The following is an 18,541-nucleotide window of genomic DNA, read 5'->3' on the forward strand; positions in this document are numbered from 1 at the left end:
ATAAATAGTGCTTGATAATATTTGTATGATGGTAAAAAAAAATAACTTTATTATTCACTTGAAAATTTTGATCTTTGATGGATGAGTAATGATGAGGGCTTCTTAATATCATAAATTCATGGGATCTATGTTATAATAACACATATAAATGTGAGTGTGTGTGCCCACATTCAGTATTTTTGTGTCTAGGTACATGCATATATATATACTGGAAAAACAAAGTTCGGAAAATTGTGTTTGGTGGATTATTTCTCTGTTGTTCCAATGCTAATGGTCATTGTATTTTACATCGTTGGAAAGCCTGTTTATTTACCTTCGCAATGATGTCCCACTTGTAAGGATCATGCATTTGTGGGATGAGCAGCACAGCTGATTATGTGGGTAGCGCCCAAGAAAAATTTGCCAAAATGCTCCGTCAATGGTAAACAGTGTATTCTCCTGTTGGTATTGACTCTTGTTTTGAGTTGTTTGGTGGATTGGATGATTGAACTCTCTATCAGTAACAAGGAACAAACAAGACATATTGGCAATTTTACACTTTATTCATTTAATCCACCGTCAGGAGCTTCAGTAGCGGTGGAAGATCCATACGCAGCCACAACAGCCTGGCACCACCTCCTCATGCTGGTCACCAACCTAGTCACACGTTGCTGTGGGATGGCGTTCCATTCCTCAACCAGGATTCGTTGCAGGTCAGCCAGCGTGGTTGTGTTGGTCACTCTAACACGTACAGCACGCCCAACCTGATCCCACATGTTGAATTGGGTTGAGGTCTGGACTCTTGGCAGGCCGTTCCATTCTCTCTACTCCCACATTGTGGAGGTAGTCTGTGATAACCCTGGCTCTGTGGGGGTGAGCGTTGTCATCTTGGAGGATGAAGTTAGGTGCCAGATTGTGGAGATTTGGGATCGCCACTGGCTGCAGAATCTCATCCCGATATCTCACTGCATTGAGATGGCCTTCAATGATGACAAGCCTTGTTTTGCCAGTGAGCGAGATGCCGTCCCACACCATGACACAGCCCCACCAAAAAGCTGTTACTCCATTGGTGCTACAATCAGCATAGAGTTCTCCGTGTCGTCTCCATACTTTGACCCTGCCGTCCAACTTTGGCAGACAGAACCTGGACTCATCACTGAACATGACATTCCCCCACATGTTCAGGTTCCATTGTCTGTGTTGTCGACACCAGCGCAAGCGGGCCTGATGGTGAAGGGTAGTCATTGCAGGCTTCCTGGTAGCCTTATGAGAATACACTGTTTAGAGCATTTTGGCAAATTTGTCTTGGGCGCTACCCACATAATCAGCTGTGCTGCTCATCCCACAAATGCATGATCCTTTCAAGTAGGACATCATTGCAAAGGTAAATAAACAGGCTTTCCAACGATGTAAAATACAATGCCAATTATCATTGTAACAACAGAGAAATAATCCACCAAACACAAGTTTCCGAACTTTGTTTTTCCAGTTTAGATGCACAAGCATGTGTTTTTGTTACTGACCTCATTTTTTAAATAAACTGTACAATAGTAGTACACTTGATTGTCTGCTTGCAATCATTTTTCCTAGACTTCTGCTTTCAGAGCTAGTTATTAATTAAAGGTCCAATATCATGCACATTTTCAGGTTATTACTTTTATTTTGTGTTTCTACTAGAACATGTTTACATGCTGTAATGTTAAAAAAAACTTTATTTTCCTCATACTGTCGGCCTGAATATACCTGTATTTACCCTCCATCTGAAACGCTCCGTTTTAGCGTATTTCAACGGAATAGCAATGGAATTGCATTGCTAGGCAACAGTTTGGGTCCATGTGTACTTCCTGTCAGCGGATGTTATTTACACATTTAGAATATTTACGTTTAAAACCGTGTAATGGTGTAAATATTGTATATTTGTGACATCACAAATGGAAAGAAATCCAAACGGCTTGTTTCAAACGCACAATTTCTGAATAAGGGATGTGTGTGTTTCTCCGTATTTTGAGCGTTTTGATAATTTAACAGTATTTATAAAGCACTTAAACCTGCTTTATAATATAAAAGACATGAAAATCTCACTTTTTACAATATGGGACCTTTAAAATATTTGTATAATTGATGTTGTTTTGCACAATCTCGTGAGCACTGCCACTTTACATTTCACTGCACATCCTGTATGAGTACGTGACAAATATAACTCTTGAGTGTTGAATCTTGAATCACAGGGCCTTCCTCAAATTGTTGCCAATTATTGCAATAGCAACATTTCCCTCCATTGGAACTAAGAGCCATGAAAAAAAAGGGATGTCTGCATACTTTTGTCCATAAAGCGTACATACAGTACAATAAAAAAAATGATGGTTACATGCTGTTACATTACAGGGGTGTGTATTGGTCGTTGTTATGCTCTCTGGATTATAATCCTGATCTAGGACAGCACAGACGTCCTGGAGGGGAGAAAGACAGAGAAGTGGACATGTTAGATTCTAATAAGTCAGTTATTTATCCATCAGCCATCCACACACACAGATATTACACAAACTCCTATCACTGAATCCTTTTTTTATCCGTCCATCTCCGTTCACACAGATTGTTTCCTCAGATACACAGAGACACAGTGAGCCCACAGATTACATGCTGTACCGACATGTGGCGCTCAGGTCTGACCTACATCGACGGTGCCCCCACCCGCCCGTCCTTACCTCTTGTCGTGTCGGCGGAGAGCGGCCTTGTTAATCTCCCTCAGCAGAGTTTCCTTGTTGTTCTTCATGTTGACTTTCGCCGTCTCCAACACAAACTCGATCTTGTCCTGGCTGAAGGGAAGCTGGAAGGTGGAAAATTCCTCCATTTTTGCTTTGACCTCTGCTGCATCTATAGGAAACAGGGAAGACCTGTTTAGGCTCCAGTCCCCACCCTGCTATTCTTCTTCTTCTTCTTGACACCTTGCTAACAGCCTAGCGCTAAAAGATTCTTTTGGGCAAAATGAGCACAGATAAGTTTCTTACTCTGGGATCTATTAGTGCAGTCTTCATGTCAGACTTTACTTTGGGTTGTGCACTGCTAATCAACTCCTCTGTGGCCTTTCCAGAGTAAGGTCCCTTTAGCCTGATTTCAGATCTCTGAAGTCAACACATTCTCATCTCAACTCATCACATACTGACGCTTTGTCAGACCCCTCAGCGTCACTTTTCGCTCGCGGTAAACATGCATTTAATGTTGTGAATTAAACAAAGCAACATGGTTGGGCTTAAAACTACTACGTTTGTACGGTGCAAATTTGGACCCATCCACCTCCCCTCCAGCCCATCCTGTGTGTCCCTTTCACTCTTAAAACTACGCCACCACAGTCACTCCCAGCGCACTTTCTCTGAGTGTTTACTGTTATCTCGGATTGGTTTACATTATAGTTAATTGAAAGCCTGGTGCATCTCCTTCCGACTCTAAAGGGTGCCTTGTGCAGCGGTAACGAACGCCAACGGACGTGAATCATATAATGCATTATAATCATATACTAAGTGCAGTAAAATCATATAATGCGATATAATCATATACTAAGTGCAGTATAATCATATACTGCAATACAATTATATACTATGTGCAGTATAATCATGCATTGCATTATACTCACATAAAATGTGCAGTATAATCATATAATGCATGATAATCATATGCTATGTGCACTATAATCAGACTATGTGCAGTATAATCATATACTATGTGCTCTATAATAATAGACTATGCTCAGTATAATCATATAATGCATGATAATCATATACTATGTGCACTATAATCATAGACTATGTGCAGTATAATCATACAATGCATAATAATAATAGACTATGTGCAGTATAATTATATAATGCAATATTATTATATACTATGTGCAGTATAATCATATAATGCATTATAATCATATACTATGTGCAGTATAATCATAATGCTTTATAATCATATACTATGTGCAGTATAATTATATTATGCATTTGTAGGGACCTGCCATTTCTGGTGGCAGAGACAATGAACTGTGCTTCTCAGGATCCTTAAGTCATGCAGCCATTGGCTGTGGACAAAGCTCAGCAGTTATTGGCTACTGTAGCATTCACACATAAATGTGAAAATCCCCCAGAACAAATCCAGAGGAATCTCTTTGTTCCTTCTCTTTCCGCTCTTTCTTCACCTTCTCACCCAAGCTGACCTGCTTGAGGTGAGCTGCTGCTCTCCAGCTGCAAAGCAGCTTTGCTTCTGATCTATGGCCTGTTAGGAAACAGCCATTGGAACACAAGGAACTTCTGAAGCAGAAGACGCGAGAGCCTGCCTTCTTACCTACTAACTTCAAGCAACAACCGCAAGGAAGTTAGCACCTAGCTAACCCATCTGCACAACTTGATTGGAGCAAAGCAAAGACAACATCTTTGACTTGGAACCACAACTTCAACACATGGAATTACAATCCCCTTTTATTCCATGGATCGGTAACGTACTGGGCTTACTTTAGCAGTAGAAATTGCACATGGCTGAGCAGGACTGTTCAACTTTGATTTCTAGGATGTACTTGTATTGATTTGGTTTAATGTTATTCATTGAGTTTGACTGTGGTGATTTATTTGTATTTTGATATTTGGGTATCTGGTTTCGCCGCATCTGATGTGTTTAGTTTATGCTTCACATAGACAAGGTCTTGCATGCAAACTAACCATCTTTTCTAACCCACTGCATTATCTGACACACATTAAGATCACATACATAAACTGTGAATTAGTTAAACATAAACATACAGCTTCAGATATCTTAACCCCACATCACCCCCCTCTCTGTCCTTCCTGAGCACATGTGCTCCGAAGAACAAAGAGAACATGTGGTGACATGTTGGCGGCCATCTTTGATCCCGCCATCTTTGTAGTTTTACAGTGCTCGCCCCTGATGTCTGATTATAATCATATAATGCATTATAGTCATGCTGTGTGCAGTATAATTATATAATGCATTATAATCATATACTATGTGCAGTATAATCATATAATGCATTATAATCATAGAGTAAAGAAGACAAAACAGGACATGGAACACATTGAACAATGAGGTCAGTACTAATAAACTTGCCTGATGATCTTCCTGAATAAATGTCATAGTCACAGATGAATGGAATTATGTTTTGTATTTATATTTCAACCAGAGGCTTAGTTTGCTAGTTGCCTAACATCAATGCCAAAAAAAAAAATCATGGCTCTTTGTTATTTTGGCCTCCAGAGAAGACAAGTCATGAAAACAAATCTGTAGGTTTTTAACAGACCTTTACAGTTGCGTCTGTTGAATAGCGGCATGTAAACGACGGTGGGCTCCTTCTCTTTTCCCTCAAACACATAGCAGTCCTTCGGCCAGTCTTTCTCCTCCAGGATTGTGTCGTTTATCTCGGGGAAAGGCTTCTTCACTGCCGCTGCATATGCTCTGGTCAGAGTCAGAGTCTGTGGAGGAAGCAGAGGGGTGAACGTTGTTTCACAGTCCGGCCAATAAATCACACTTGAGTTAGACATATAGGCAAGAACCACTTTATAATTTGGCTACTTTTATAAAGGGTTTAGAAGTAGGTTCTTATAAAGTGTAATGGCAATTTTCATATCTGCAGTTAACACTGTACGTTTAGACAATCTCAGGGCCTCACATGTTCAACTTTGTCACCATAAGACAGTGACCTGACATTTTAGTTCTCTGTAACTGCAAACAACAGATTGCTGAAATACTTGTTATGTCTTGTGATGCTCTGTTGTCTGCTATGTGCTGACGCATTGATACACTTTCTATCCTTCTCTTCTTTTCTTCTTTGCACTTACCTGTGTGTTATGCTTTAGTATGTATAAATAATGATTACTCTTTGTAAGCGGGGCTCACTTGCCACAGTCCACTCAGGTGGCTGTGCTCGTGAGTCCATCTGCAGATGCTTTTCTTATTAATATATGCTTTTTTATTAAATTTACTTGAAAGACAAGTTGTTACCTTGGTTTGTGTCTTGTTTTAACAGAAACTGCCACCACAAAAGTTATCATCCACATTTATATGAGAAACATATGCAGGAACAAGACAGGTAGCAACTGATCACTCAGTTAAATGACATGATTACAAAGCTGAAATATGAATCATAACACATTTGTTGTTGAAATTTGCACTTTCAATCCAACAAAAGAGTGGTTCCACTGTTCCAAAAGGGTAACAGAGTTGGAGCCAACCATGAAATAAAGGAACTATAGGAAGGAAGTATATGCAGCATTATCAGTTAGTTTCAATCCAGGGTTCAGAGCAGACTGAAACTATTTTAGTCGTATAGCCCAATATCACAAATCATAATCAAATTACAATCCATAATCACACACACACACTGTACAGTAGGCCTACCTCAAACAGGTTTCCAGCGCTGTACTCTGGTGCGATGATGAGGTCAATGTCTCTCTTGTCTCCCAGAAATGAAGGGTAGGCTACGTTAATCAGCAGCCCGGCGTCTACCAGGTGGAAACTTTCTTGCGAGCGAAGGCAAGTAGGAACCGTGGAATCTGCCCAGCAACAGAATGTAAGAATCTTTCAATTCAACTGAACTTCAGGCAAGGCTGTTTTAACTTATTCATTCATCTATCTACTTACATATCATTTTCTTCATTATTATCGTATTGAATTTGCTCAAAGGTGTCGCTGTTTTCTGTATGTAACTATGTCCATATACCTCATTTAGGGGTCATCATGGACTAAAGAGCAGACTCTATGTTTCAGGAGCTCCTCCTCATCAATGCAACTATTGAATCACGCCTATCAAATAAGACCCGCCAGACAAAGGATTTGAAAACCGCGGGTCCAAATCATAAAGACATTACATGCTATGCGCAATCTGCCACAGTATTATGTATGCCTGCACTAAAACCTGTGTGCTGTGATGTTGATGAAGTTGTGGTAATTTAGCAGTAAGCCTCACTGACTAAACCAAACAAAGTCAAAACAAAGATCACCGTAAACCCCCCTTAAAGTAGCTTTACTGCTCCATTTGTCTGTGGAAAAAGCATTCAGTTTGGCTGATTCTTCAATGTGACGCCCTTAAGGCAGAAAGGGTGAAACAAGTCATGTGGCGCCGATGGGTTCGTTCTTGTCACATGACCTGCGGTGCGCTTGTTACATTCAAAAAAGTTGAGATTTCCTTCAATCAACGAGAAAGCGAATGAGCGTATTATCCAAAACATCAAGCTATTTCTTTTTTTTAAAGATAGACAACCTAGCCTTTTTTTTTTTTACTAAAGTTGATTGCAACTGTTGCTGAAGAGGTCTGTCTTCTCACCTTGGTATTGGTAGAGGAAGTTTGTGGTAGTTCCCCACTCCCATTTCATAATCATGGGAAGGACTTGCTTAGTAAGCAGAGAAACTGGGGGGGAAACATATTGAAAAGTGAATACACAGACGTGTTTACTTTTCATTAAAATAAGAATGGTTGTGTTTGTCTCCAGCGGTGACCAGTCTGGCGGTCTGTCTGCCGTACACTCACCGTGTGTTTTGAAATCTCCGTCCTCCAGAGACTGGCTCCAGGTCTCTACTGCCGCCAGCAGCTCCCGACTCCACTGCTGAAAAAGACTTTTCCTTTCCTCCGCACTCTTTGACTCCAGCAACGCTGACTTATTCAGATTTACCTCGTCTGGAAAAAGATAAGGATCTATAATGGACACTGTGGCATTTTCAAAATGACATTTGCTGAGTCATTATTTCATCACAGACACAAAAAAAAGTTGAAATGGGAAGAAAATTGAAACATTGATGGTTTTAGCTGCCATCTTGTGAATTAGCTTGCAGCTACCAAAACAATTGGATTTATTAATAGTTAATTTTTGCAGTGAATCATCTGAGCAGGGTCATTGTCTTCATCGTCACCATTTAGTATTTTCTGCAGCTTGTCCAGCTCAGACAGAGCAGCAGGATCCTTAATGATGCTTCTGGTCAGGGCTACTAGCGCATCGATGGCATAGTTTATACGCAGGTACTCTTCAGCAGCGCTGTCTATCTGTCCAGGCACTGAAAGACACACACACACACACGCGCACACACACACACACACACACACACACACACACACACACACACACACACACACGCACACACACGCACACACACACACACACACACACACACAGCAAGAGATTTATCCCTGCTACTTCTATAACTACATGTGTACTGTTTACTGTATGACAATGTCTGTGATTACCATTCAGCCAGGGAGGGATGAAATCTCTGATTGTCTCCTCATGAGCCAACGCACATCCTAGAACACCTGCGCAGTTTCAATACACACGCACACACAGAGTTTGTTGTTAGTTGGTGGGTTGTTTGTCAATCACATCTAAACTGGAAAACAAAGTACGGAAACTTGTGTTTGGTGGATTATTTCTCTGTTGTTACAATGCTAATGGTCATTGTATTTTTCATCGTTGGAAAGCCTGTTTATTTATCTTCACAATGATGTCCAACTTGTGAGGATCATGCATTTGTGGGATGAGCAGCACAGCTGATTATGTGGGTAGCGCCCAAGAAGAATTTGCCAAAATGCTCCGTCAATGGTAAACAGTGTATTCTCCTGTTGGTGTTGACTCTTGATTTGAGTTGTTTGGTGGATTGGATGATTGAACTCTCTATCAGTAACAAGGAACAAACAAGACAAATTGGCAATTTTACACTTTATTCATTTAATACACCGTCAGGAGTCTCAGTAACGGTGGAAGATCCATACGCAGCCACAACAGCCTGGCACCTCCTCCTCATGCTGGTCACCAACCTGGTCACATGTTGCTGTGGGATGGCGTTCCATTCCTCAACCAGGATTCGTTGCAGGTCAGCCAACAAGGTTGTGTTGGTCACTCTAACACGTACAGCACGCCCAAGCTGATCCTACAAGTGTTGAATTGGGTTGAGGTCTGGACTCTTGGCAGGCCGTTCCATCCCTCTACTCCTACATTGTGGAGGTAGTCTGTGATAACCCTGGCTCTGTGGGGTGAGCGTTGTTTCTTGGAGGATGAAGTTAGGTGCCAGATTGTGGAGATATGGGATCGCCACTGGCTGCAGAATCTCATCCCGATATCTCCCTGCATTGAGATGGCCTTCAATGATGACAAGCCTTGCTTTGCCAGTGAGGGAGATGCCGCCCCACACCATGACACTGCCCCCACCAAAAGCTGTTACTCCATCAGTTCAACAATCAGCATAGCGTTCTCTGCGTGACCCTGCCATCCAACTTTCGCAGACAGAACCTGGACTCATCACTGAACATGACATTCCCCCACATGTTCAGGTTCCATTGTCTGTGTTGTCGACACCAGTGCAAATGGGCCTGACGGTGAAGGGCAGTCATTGCAGGCTTCCTGGTAGCCTTATGAGAATACACTGTTTACCATTGGCAGAGCATTTTGGCAAATTTTTCTTGGGCGCTACCCACATAATCAGCTGTGCTGCTCATATATACATCAGATGAGCTGAGTTGTTGGTGTTAAAAACATATTTACCTCCGCCAAGGCTGATGGCCTAGAAAGGAGGTTATGTTTTCACCGGCGCTGGTTTGTTGGTTTGTTGGTTTGTTTGTCTGTTATCAGTATTACTCCAAAAGTCCGGAATGGATTTGAATGAAATTTTTTGGAGGGGTGGGGTGTGACACAATGAGCAATCAATTAGATTTTGGTGGCGATCCGCATCATGATCCAGATTCAGGAATTTTTTAAAGGATTCCGATCAGCCAGAACATTAAGACCTGTGGGTATAACACATGCGCAGTGTAACTGATGACGCGTTGATGACGTGTGACCCCGCCTCTTTCCTTCAGAGAGAGAGAGACAGAGAGAGAGCGGGTGAGGGGGGGGGGGGGGGGGGACACCTGTAGATTCACAATTTTTCACATTAAACTCGGTGAATTTACAGTTGAGTTGGACCAAAGCACACTTGGTGATTGTTGGAAAAAGTAACGACGACGGTTTAGGTGAGTTTTATTTTGTTTCTGTCCAGTTTGAATGAAGTGTTTTATGATGCCCCGCTACGTACAGCTGATCTCATCATAAACAAAAATACACGTGAATGATGGCGCAAGCTGAACGAAGATGGGGGTGGGGAGGGGCATCGTACTCTGGCATCTTGGCGGAGGTCTGCGCTCTCTGAGTGCCATTCTAGTTTTAATTTTGATTGTTGCTTATTTTGAATGTATCATGTAAATATAATGAGAAATAGCCTATTTAAAGGGACTGTATGTAAGTTTTTACATGCTTGGCCAATAAAAACGATTCTGATTCTGACCTTGTAGTTTGACCATGTCCATCTCTGGCTTCTGCTCCAGTAGCTCTCCACTCTGGAATTTGCTGCCCAGGAGAGAAGTATTGATGAAGACACCCAACTCTGTGAAACCAGCCTCGTGAGGGCTCACCTCGAACCATTTCGCTGAGAAAGACAGAAAGTCTGTTTACACTTGCAAGTCAATAACTCACTAAAGTCCTCATGTGCATATGCATGTGTCTACCTTCTATAGGCCCGTGTGAGAAGCAGTGCTTCTCTATGGCGCAGTAGATGGGGTAAGGGTTGGTGGCATTTCTGCTGGCCTCATCTGAAAGACGCCGTAGGTCCATCTGATGAAACACAAGATGTTTTACCTGAAGGACGACGCATACGATCTTCATAGAAGACATTTCAAATGGGACATATTGGGAGTAAAATGGTGTGTGTGTTTGCCCCTTGTACCTGTTTCATGATCCCAGCAGAAGTCAACACCCCCCAGATATCAGTGAGCGAGAAATGCTCCTCCTTTGCCCTCTCATCTAGCCAGGCCAGAGCCTCCTTCAACTCGACCCCAGGACCTGACAGCCTGGACACTGCTGTGTCCATGTTGGTGCTCCACTGTGGGTCACTGTAGATGGAGGACATGGACCTATCGGGGGGTGACAGGTACACATAGGTTCATTTTTCTGTAAATACGGAAATAACAAAGCTGTTCCAAAGAGTGTCGCTCCCTGTCTGAAAAAACCTACACGCTTCTCTGCACTTCCATTAGAGACTGTGTCTGCCCCACGACCACTTAAATTAATTAAATCAGAAGTAAACAGAAGAGGAGTTATATATAATAAACTAATATAAACTAACACCACCACCGCAACAGAGCAACAAAACAGGAGAATTAAATGTGGACTCTTAAATATCAGATCTCTGTCATCTAAAGCTCTACTAGTAAATGATTTAATATCAGATTGATTTATTTTGTCTTACTGAAACGTGGCTGTGTCATGAAGAATATGTCACCCTAAATTAATCCACTATACTATAGAGTCTCCAAAAGTAAAATGGGAGCCAGAGCCTTCCGCTATCAAGCTCCTCTTCTGTGGAACCAGCTCCCAGTCTCAGTCCGGGAGGCAGACACCCTCTCCACATTTAAGAGTAGGCTTAAGACTTTACTCTTTGATAACGCTTATAGTTAGGGCTGGCCCAAGTCTGGCTCAGGCTGCCTTGGATCAGCCCCTAGTTAAGCTGCTATAGGCCAAGACTGCCGGGGGACTTCCTATGACACACTGAGCTCCTCTCTCCTTCTCTCCATCCCTTTTAAAAGGACATCAATTTCTTTTCGGTACTTTTTTCTGCCGACCCCGTCCACAGCACTGTATTGCTTTGCTCCGGTGTCGGTGCTCCTGTCTGTTTCTCGATGCTGGGGAGCACAACGACCGTCATCTACTGTAAGTTATTAAACTGACTATGGATAAGTACCTTATACAACCCCACTTCAGAACACCACAACTATCCCTTTAAGTCCCGAGTATTGCATATTATACTCTTCTCTACTCGAGTCACCTGCATCTTTCTTCACAGTGAAACAGAAATGCTGTAAAGTAAACTTCAGAGTTTAATCCAATCGTTTGTTCCGCTCTGTGTTCTGGCCTGTCCATCTGTTCAGCTCTCATTCATACACAAACTGGTGTTTATGTGTGTAAGTGTGATTATTGTTACCACGTTGACCCAGAAACTCCTCCCATGTAGAGCAGAGTGTCCAACAGGCCTTCCTTCTCCATCTGATAGAGGGAACCCACCAGAGCCACAGCTGCCCTCTGACCACCACCTGATGCCAGCAGAGCGATGTGGGGAACCGAATCCTTGTTGGAAACATGATGGAGAGCTAATTGCATCAAATAGTCAGCTATAAGAGAATGTCTTTATTATTATTATTATTATTTGACATACTTCATTGTTAGGGTTATTAGTGGTTATTAAAGGTCCCATATCATGCTCATTTTCAGGTTCATACTTGTATTTTGTGTTTCTACTAGAACATGTTTACATGCATTAAATTTCAAAAAACACATTATTTTCCTTGTACTGTCTGCCTGAATATACCGGTTTAAGTGCATTTCAATGGAATTGCAACAGAATTGCGTTGCTAGGCAACAGTTTGGGTCCATGTTTACTTCCTGTCGGCTGATGTTATTCACATACACTGCAACAGGAAATAAACTGGGACACATTTAGAATGTTTACGTTTAAAACTGTGTAATGGTAAATATTGTACATTTGTGACATCACAAATGGACAGAAATCCTCACGGCTTGTTTCAAATGCGCAATTTCTGAATACAGGCTGTGTGTATTTCTCCGTATATTGAGCGTTTTGATAGTTTAACAGTATGTATATATCACTTAAACATGCTATATAATATAAAAGACTCACTTTCTCACTTTTTACAATATGGGACCTTTAAGCATTTGAACTCTCTGTCCCTTTAGACATGCATTGGAATGGTAGAATGTAGTGATGTCCTCTTATGTGAGACAGTACTCTCATTTATCATTGGTTTGACGTTGTATCAGCAGTTTTTTTTTCTCTCTGCCGTCAGTCAGTCTATAATCTTATCAAATTAATATGACTCAGGGTTTAAAAAGCCAACTGTAAACCTCAAATCTGGCCTTTGTTGCATTTCTGTCTTCCTCTCTGTCTTCTGTTATATGGTTCTATATGTCTTAGCAAACAATTGCCTATTTACACATCCACCAGACATCAAGCAACCTATAGTATTTATTTTGCGTAGTGTTTATGGCCACCTGACGAATGTAAACTGAACACCTGCAACAACCAAAATCATTTGCTCGTGTTCTTTTTATTGATTTTAGCTTGGCTTTTAATACTGTGCAAATTGACCCTCTTTTAGGACGACTTTTTAAGACGGATGTGAACGGTGGGCTCATTCACTGGATTAGAAGCTTTTTAACTGACCGCCCTCAGAGAGTTTAAATGAACGGGGGTCCACTCAAGACGAGCTTGTTCTAAATACTGGAGCACCACAAGGCTGCGTGTTGTCACCTCTGTTGTTCTCTATTTATACAAATGACATGACTGTGCACAGCAGCAATATTAAGTTGCTTGAATATGCTGATGACATGGCCTTGGTTGGTCTTCTGACAGAAACTAATGCCACACCTGAGGAGGCTTACTTCAGCCAGGTCACCTTGCTACAGGACTTGGTGTCAGACTAGTGATTTGGAAATTAACGTGGCGAAAACAAAGGAACTTGTAATACAAACAAAACCAAGGGGGACCAGTAACATCGCCCCTGTTGTTGTTTTTAACATCCAGCCTGTGGAAGTAGTGGAACATTTTAAGTACTTGGACACGATCATTGATCAAACTTTAAGTTTTACTGAAAACTCAGTTTTAAGAGAGCCAACCAGCGACTATTTTTAATCAGGAAGCTGAGGAGCTTTGGTGTAAGTCAGCACATATACTTGAGATTCAGGGACCCAAGGGCGAGCCGGAACATATATAAGAGGTCTTTTATTCCCCATGCCATACAGGTACTGAATGCAAAAATGACTGCACTATAGGGAAGACCTAAAGTATTTTGAAGGGTTTAACTTATCCCTATCTGCTGCTGCTGTTTCCTGCCCATTTGCACAATTGTACCTCTGTTGTTGTATGTTTTGTAACAGTGCGGAGTGTTTTGCTGACTGTATGTTTTTAAGTTTTTTTATTGTCTTGGTGATATGCTGTGTCATGTCTGAATTTATCTTATATGTACTAGAGAAGTCAAAGACAAATTTCCACTGAGGTGGACAATAAAGTCAAAGTAAGTAAGTCAAATATTCTCTGTTTTAGCTCTGGTTTTGGTCTCCACCAGCTCCCGAGGGGTGCTAAGCAGGTAGAGCTTTATCACTAAAAACAGCTGCCTGTTTGAAAGCAACTTAAAGTTACTACAATTGGAGCTTTTAACTGGTTATGACACAGTCTCAATGTAATACCGATGCCTCTGTGTGACCTACATAAGTAAATGAGACCATCAATGAGAAGATTGTCTATTTCTATATTATTCTTAATGCCTGTCCTCGGGTCAGATTATTCGCGACATCAGAGAAAAAAGGATTTACGGCAGAAAGACTGAAAGAGCCTATGATTACATATTCACAGTCAAAGCTTAGCAGAGAGCCAGAGCCAGTTAAAAGGAAGCAGGAGGATCCAGAATATAAAAAAGCTGAAAGAAACAGTGATAGGACACGGATGAAAACACGAGTCAACCTTGCTCGGTCATTCAACAGATGGAGAGAATTGCGGGATTTGAAAGGATTAAAAACCGATGCCCAGTTGGCCCTTTTCCTCCTAGACTGACCTGGAATATGTCTGTTATATTTATGAAATACATGGCCAATGGCCAGAAAATATGATTAAACATTTTTTTTTTATACAACATATACGTAAAATATGTGCCTCTGTGTCCTCTAGTGCTCTTAACGGCATCTTCAGGATTTCACAGACCGGAGAAAAACAACCAATCAGAGCTGAGCTGGACTCCAATCAAACGGTCAAACTAGACAGCGCTGATCAAATATGAATCAATATTCTGTTACTGTAATGCCTGTTTATGTTCTCAGAAACATCTTGTAGTGCACAGCAGCAGTCAATGGGAACGCTCTCTCTCTCTGAAATGACCTGTGATTGGTCAAAGTCTCCCGTCACAGGCTAGATTTTCTAAAGCCTGAAAACAGAGCCATGAGGAGGAGCAGAAGTCTAGTTTTCTCTCAGAACACTTGAATTACAATATGCTGAAAGGTTATTATGGAATTTTTCCCTAATGATGCCAAAAATATTCCGCCTACTGCCACTTTAAAGTAACATTTTTATTATTTAAATTTAAGTATGTGTAGATTTATACACAGCAAAGTAATAGAAGAATAATAGAATAGTGATTCAATGCTTTGCCTTGGGTCAGGGGTCAGCAACCTTTACTAAAAAAACAAAACATTTGAGCATTGTGATGAAGGTAACACAGTTTATAGTCTAAGTATATAGTATATAAGTCTAATGCAGTGAGGGCCAAAGTGAAAATGTACTACGGAGTATTAGAGCCAAATTGAGGGAAAAAACATCTGAGATTTACAGAATAAAGTCATAATTTTACGAGAAAAAAAGTCGTAATATTACGAGAATAAAGTCATACCTTTACGAGAACAAAATGTCATAATATTACCAGAATAAAGTCAGAACTTTACGAGAAAAAAAGAAAATAACACGTAAAATTACTACTTTATAATATTAGGACTTCATTCTCATAATACTACAAATTTTTACTCGCAATATTATGACTTTATTCTCGAAATCTCAGATTTTTTTTTTTTTTCCTCAATATGGCCCTATACTCCGTCGTACTGTCGTACCATAGACCTACAACAATGATAAATAAAAATGAAAATGTAAACAAAAAACTGTTATTCATTTCCATTTTTATAAATCCACAGGGAGCCACTGGAGAGGAGCTAAAGAGACGCATGTTGCTGATCCCTGCCTTAGGTTCTCCTAACAGATTAATCCAGACATGCTTAAAAATTATTTTGTCATTATATGATAATAACACATATTATATAACATATCATATATAATATCAGCCTTTTTAGATGACGTACCACAGTATCTGTTACCTAATAACAGTACAGCTTCAGCAGTACAGATGACTTGAGGATGTACTGGAGTCTACTCTGTGTGTATAGTGTCTATACGGAGCTCATAGAAGTCATGGAGGAAACAGACTCTGGTGTTATGTAACGAGAGGCCATCACATGTGTAGGAGAACATCTGTGCAAAACATGACACATTCTTCAAAGAAAAATAAAAGTTTTTTTCTACTGTGAAGAACGAAACAGGAAAGAGAGAGAGTCAAACAGGAGATGTCCTCCCAGAAGTTCTCTTTCTTACAGCAGTGCAGTTGATCCCCAGGCTGCCGAGTGACTCCAGAACTACTTGTTTCCTCTCGTGAACGTACTGCTGCTCACCAGCACACAGAGACTGGGACTGACGGACGGCTCTCTGGAAATGATCAAAGACAGCTCACTGAATTAGACTGAATGATACCAATAAATAAGAATACACATTATTTACAAAGCACTTTCAAAACAGAGCGTTTCACGTGGGGAAAATCAAGATAAAACCATTCAGCACAATAATATTCAATAAAAATCAGGCCACAAAGTATACAGAGAATGAAATACCTGACCACAAACCGTAGATGAGGATGCAGCCATTCGGATGTGAATAACAGAGGGATGAGTGGACCTGTTGAGCTTTTGACCAAATGTAGGAAGCAGCCAACAAACATAAACATGATATTACATGTAGGCTACTGTATGTGGTTCAACAGTTCAACCAATTTCCCTTTGTACTGGTTTTGTATGGAAGTTGAAAACGGTATTGTTTGACTTTGTTAATTTAGTTCCCCATCTCTGACACTGGAGCTGTGCTAACAATGGACCCACTTCCACCGAAAACTCTTTCAGTGTTCATGTATGGGCATGTGAGAATCGTTTTAAGATTTGAAAAACAGTGAACCTATACCTTTAAAGGGACTGTTTGTAAGAATCAGAAATTTGCTTGTTAACAGCGACACCTGTGGCCGTTAAGTCAACGAAAGTCAGCGTCCTGTTGCTCGCGCTTGTGCTCGCTCTACATAGACATGAACGAGCATCGATCAAAACAGTGAGGAGACACACGTCAGATAAAACCACAATATCACTCTATATTTCAGCTGCATCTATAGGATCTTCTGTTGTGAAGAATGTGCCAGTCTAACAAATAGTACACATAGACACACCTACAGTATTGTGTCAGGGTATAGGGGAACCTGATAAATGGTGCCATTTCCTGGTAAAGAGCATGAGATAGACCGTTGATTATAGTCAACATGCTACTAATATACAACCTCAATCCTTTGCCATGCATCTCTCACCTCAGAAGTGGCTGTATTCCTCTCCATGTTGTCCACTGCTTTTGACAGACCCACTGAAATCACAAGCCAAATCACTGAGGCTGCAAAACTTGTGTTTCCAGTCTGCATGTCTGGGCGTGAAGCCAACCCTCAGTGTTACTGTAAATGAAACGGTATAGATATATAGGTGAATCCCGCCTTCTTCTGACTTCTATAGTCAGATGTTGCTGGTTTTGAAGTGGCTTCCTCCTTAAAAGAGCTGTTCAGGCTTCAGTCACACACAGACAAAGACACACAATCAGATATACTTTAACTCTCACACACACAAGTCTGCAGATTTCTACCATATGAGGGAAGGATTTCTCAATACCAACCAGATGTCAAATTCAAACCAGGCTGAAACACGAGGACTCACACATTCACAAACATGAACACATTCTTTCTCCTCTCACAATGCTATGTTATTTCTGCAGGGGGGTGAGAGGGGGTCAGGGGTGAACGGGGGGAGTCAGTGTCAGGGGGGCAGTGGTGTGTTGTGTGTGAGTGAGAGAGAGAGAGAGAGAGAGAGAGGGGAAGTAATGTGTGTGTGTGTGTGTGTGTGTGTGTGTGACAGAGAGAGAGAGAGAGAGAGAGAGAGAGAGAGAGAGAGAGGGGAAGTCGTGTGTGTGTGTGTGAGAGAGAGAGACCTTAACCTCTTGCCAGATGGCAGAGTCTGGAAGAGATGGCCTGGCCACCACACGGTGACGGAGGAGGTGAGGATGGACTCGATGATGGCCGAGTAGAAGTGCACCATCGTAGTCTGTGTCAAGTTGAATTTCTTCAGCTGCCGCAGGAAGTACATCCTCTGCTGGGCCTTACTGATGAGGGAGCTGATGTTTAGCTACACCTTGAGGTCCTGGGCGATGGTCGTGCCCATCGGGGTTTACTGTAATCCTGATGACTAATCAATCACATGATCATTTGAAGAGTCTATGGAATCAGCAGGCAATCAATCACTGGGGATTCTAGTCGTGCTCAAGGTGCTGTCTGGCTTTGTTTGACAGATTGAGAAATTAAAAAGACGGTGGAAGAAGTAGTCAGATCTTTTACTTAAAAATACATATTTAGAAATGTGAAAAATACTCTATTACTAGAAAAACTCACTTAGTATCCATCCATCCATTTTCTTCCACTTATCAGGGGCCGGGTTGCGGGGGCAGCAGGCTAAGCAGATATCTAATCTCTCCAGCGTGTTCTGGGTCTACCCCGGGGCCTCTTACCAGTTGGACGCACCAGGAAAACCTCCAAAGGGAGGTGTTCAGGAGGCGTCCTGATCAGATGCCAGAACCACCTCAGCTGACT

General features: G+C 41.5%; 1 protein-coding gene across 1 annotated transcript; it reads right to left on the bottom strand.

The window, feature by feature from the left end:
* Nucleotides 1-1,972: 1,972 nt before the first annotated feature.
* LOC119502236 (cytosolic phospholipase A2 gamma-like) lies at nucleotides 1,973-17,521 on the bottom strand. The gene is made up of 14 exons (XM_037793080.1): nucleotides 17,222-17,521; nucleotides 16,195-16,305; nucleotides 11,971-12,113; nucleotides 10,717-10,903; nucleotides 10,499-10,604; nucleotides 10,279-10,419; nucleotides 8,210-8,275; nucleotides 7,879-8,019; nucleotides 7,499-7,645; nucleotides 7,295-7,378; nucleotides 6,370-6,524; nucleotides 5,273-5,444; nucleotides 2,685-2,853; nucleotides 1,973-2,429 (listed from the first exon to the last, which is right to left on the bottom strand). The coding sequence occupies exons 1-14, from the start codon at nucleotides 17,327-17,329 to the stop codon at nucleotides 2,411-2,413; spliced, it is 1,749 nt and encodes a 582-aa protein (XP_037649008.1). The 5' UTR covers nucleotides 17,330-17,521; the 3' UTR covers nucleotides 1,973-2,410.
* Nucleotides 17,522-18,541: the final 1,020 nt, after the last annotated feature.

The sequence above is a fragment of the Sebastes umbrosus genome, chromosome 14 (assembly GCF_015220745.1).
Source record: "Sebastes umbrosus isolate fSebUmb1 chromosome 14, fSebUmb1.pri, whole genome shotgun sequence".
In the NCBI taxonomy this organism is placed as follows: domain Eukaryota; kingdom Metazoa; phylum Chordata; class Actinopteri; order Perciformes; family Sebastidae; genus Sebastes; species Sebastes umbrosus.

Bases quoted from the DNA above. Each gene is read 5' to 3' on its own strand.
- LOC119502236 (XM_037793080.1), bottom strand. From the start codon at position 17,329: ATGCAGACTGGAAACACAAGTTTTGCAGCCTCAGTGATTTGGCTTGTG. The intron at 10,904-11,970 runs GTAACAATAATC...ACCCCCCGATAG, and splicing joins GGAGTTTCTGGGTCAACGTG to GTCCATGTCCTCCATCTACA. The intron at 10,605-10,716 runs GTACAAGGGGCA...GTGTTTCATCAG, and splicing joins CTGCTGGGATCATGAAACAG to ATGGACCTACGGCGTCTTTC.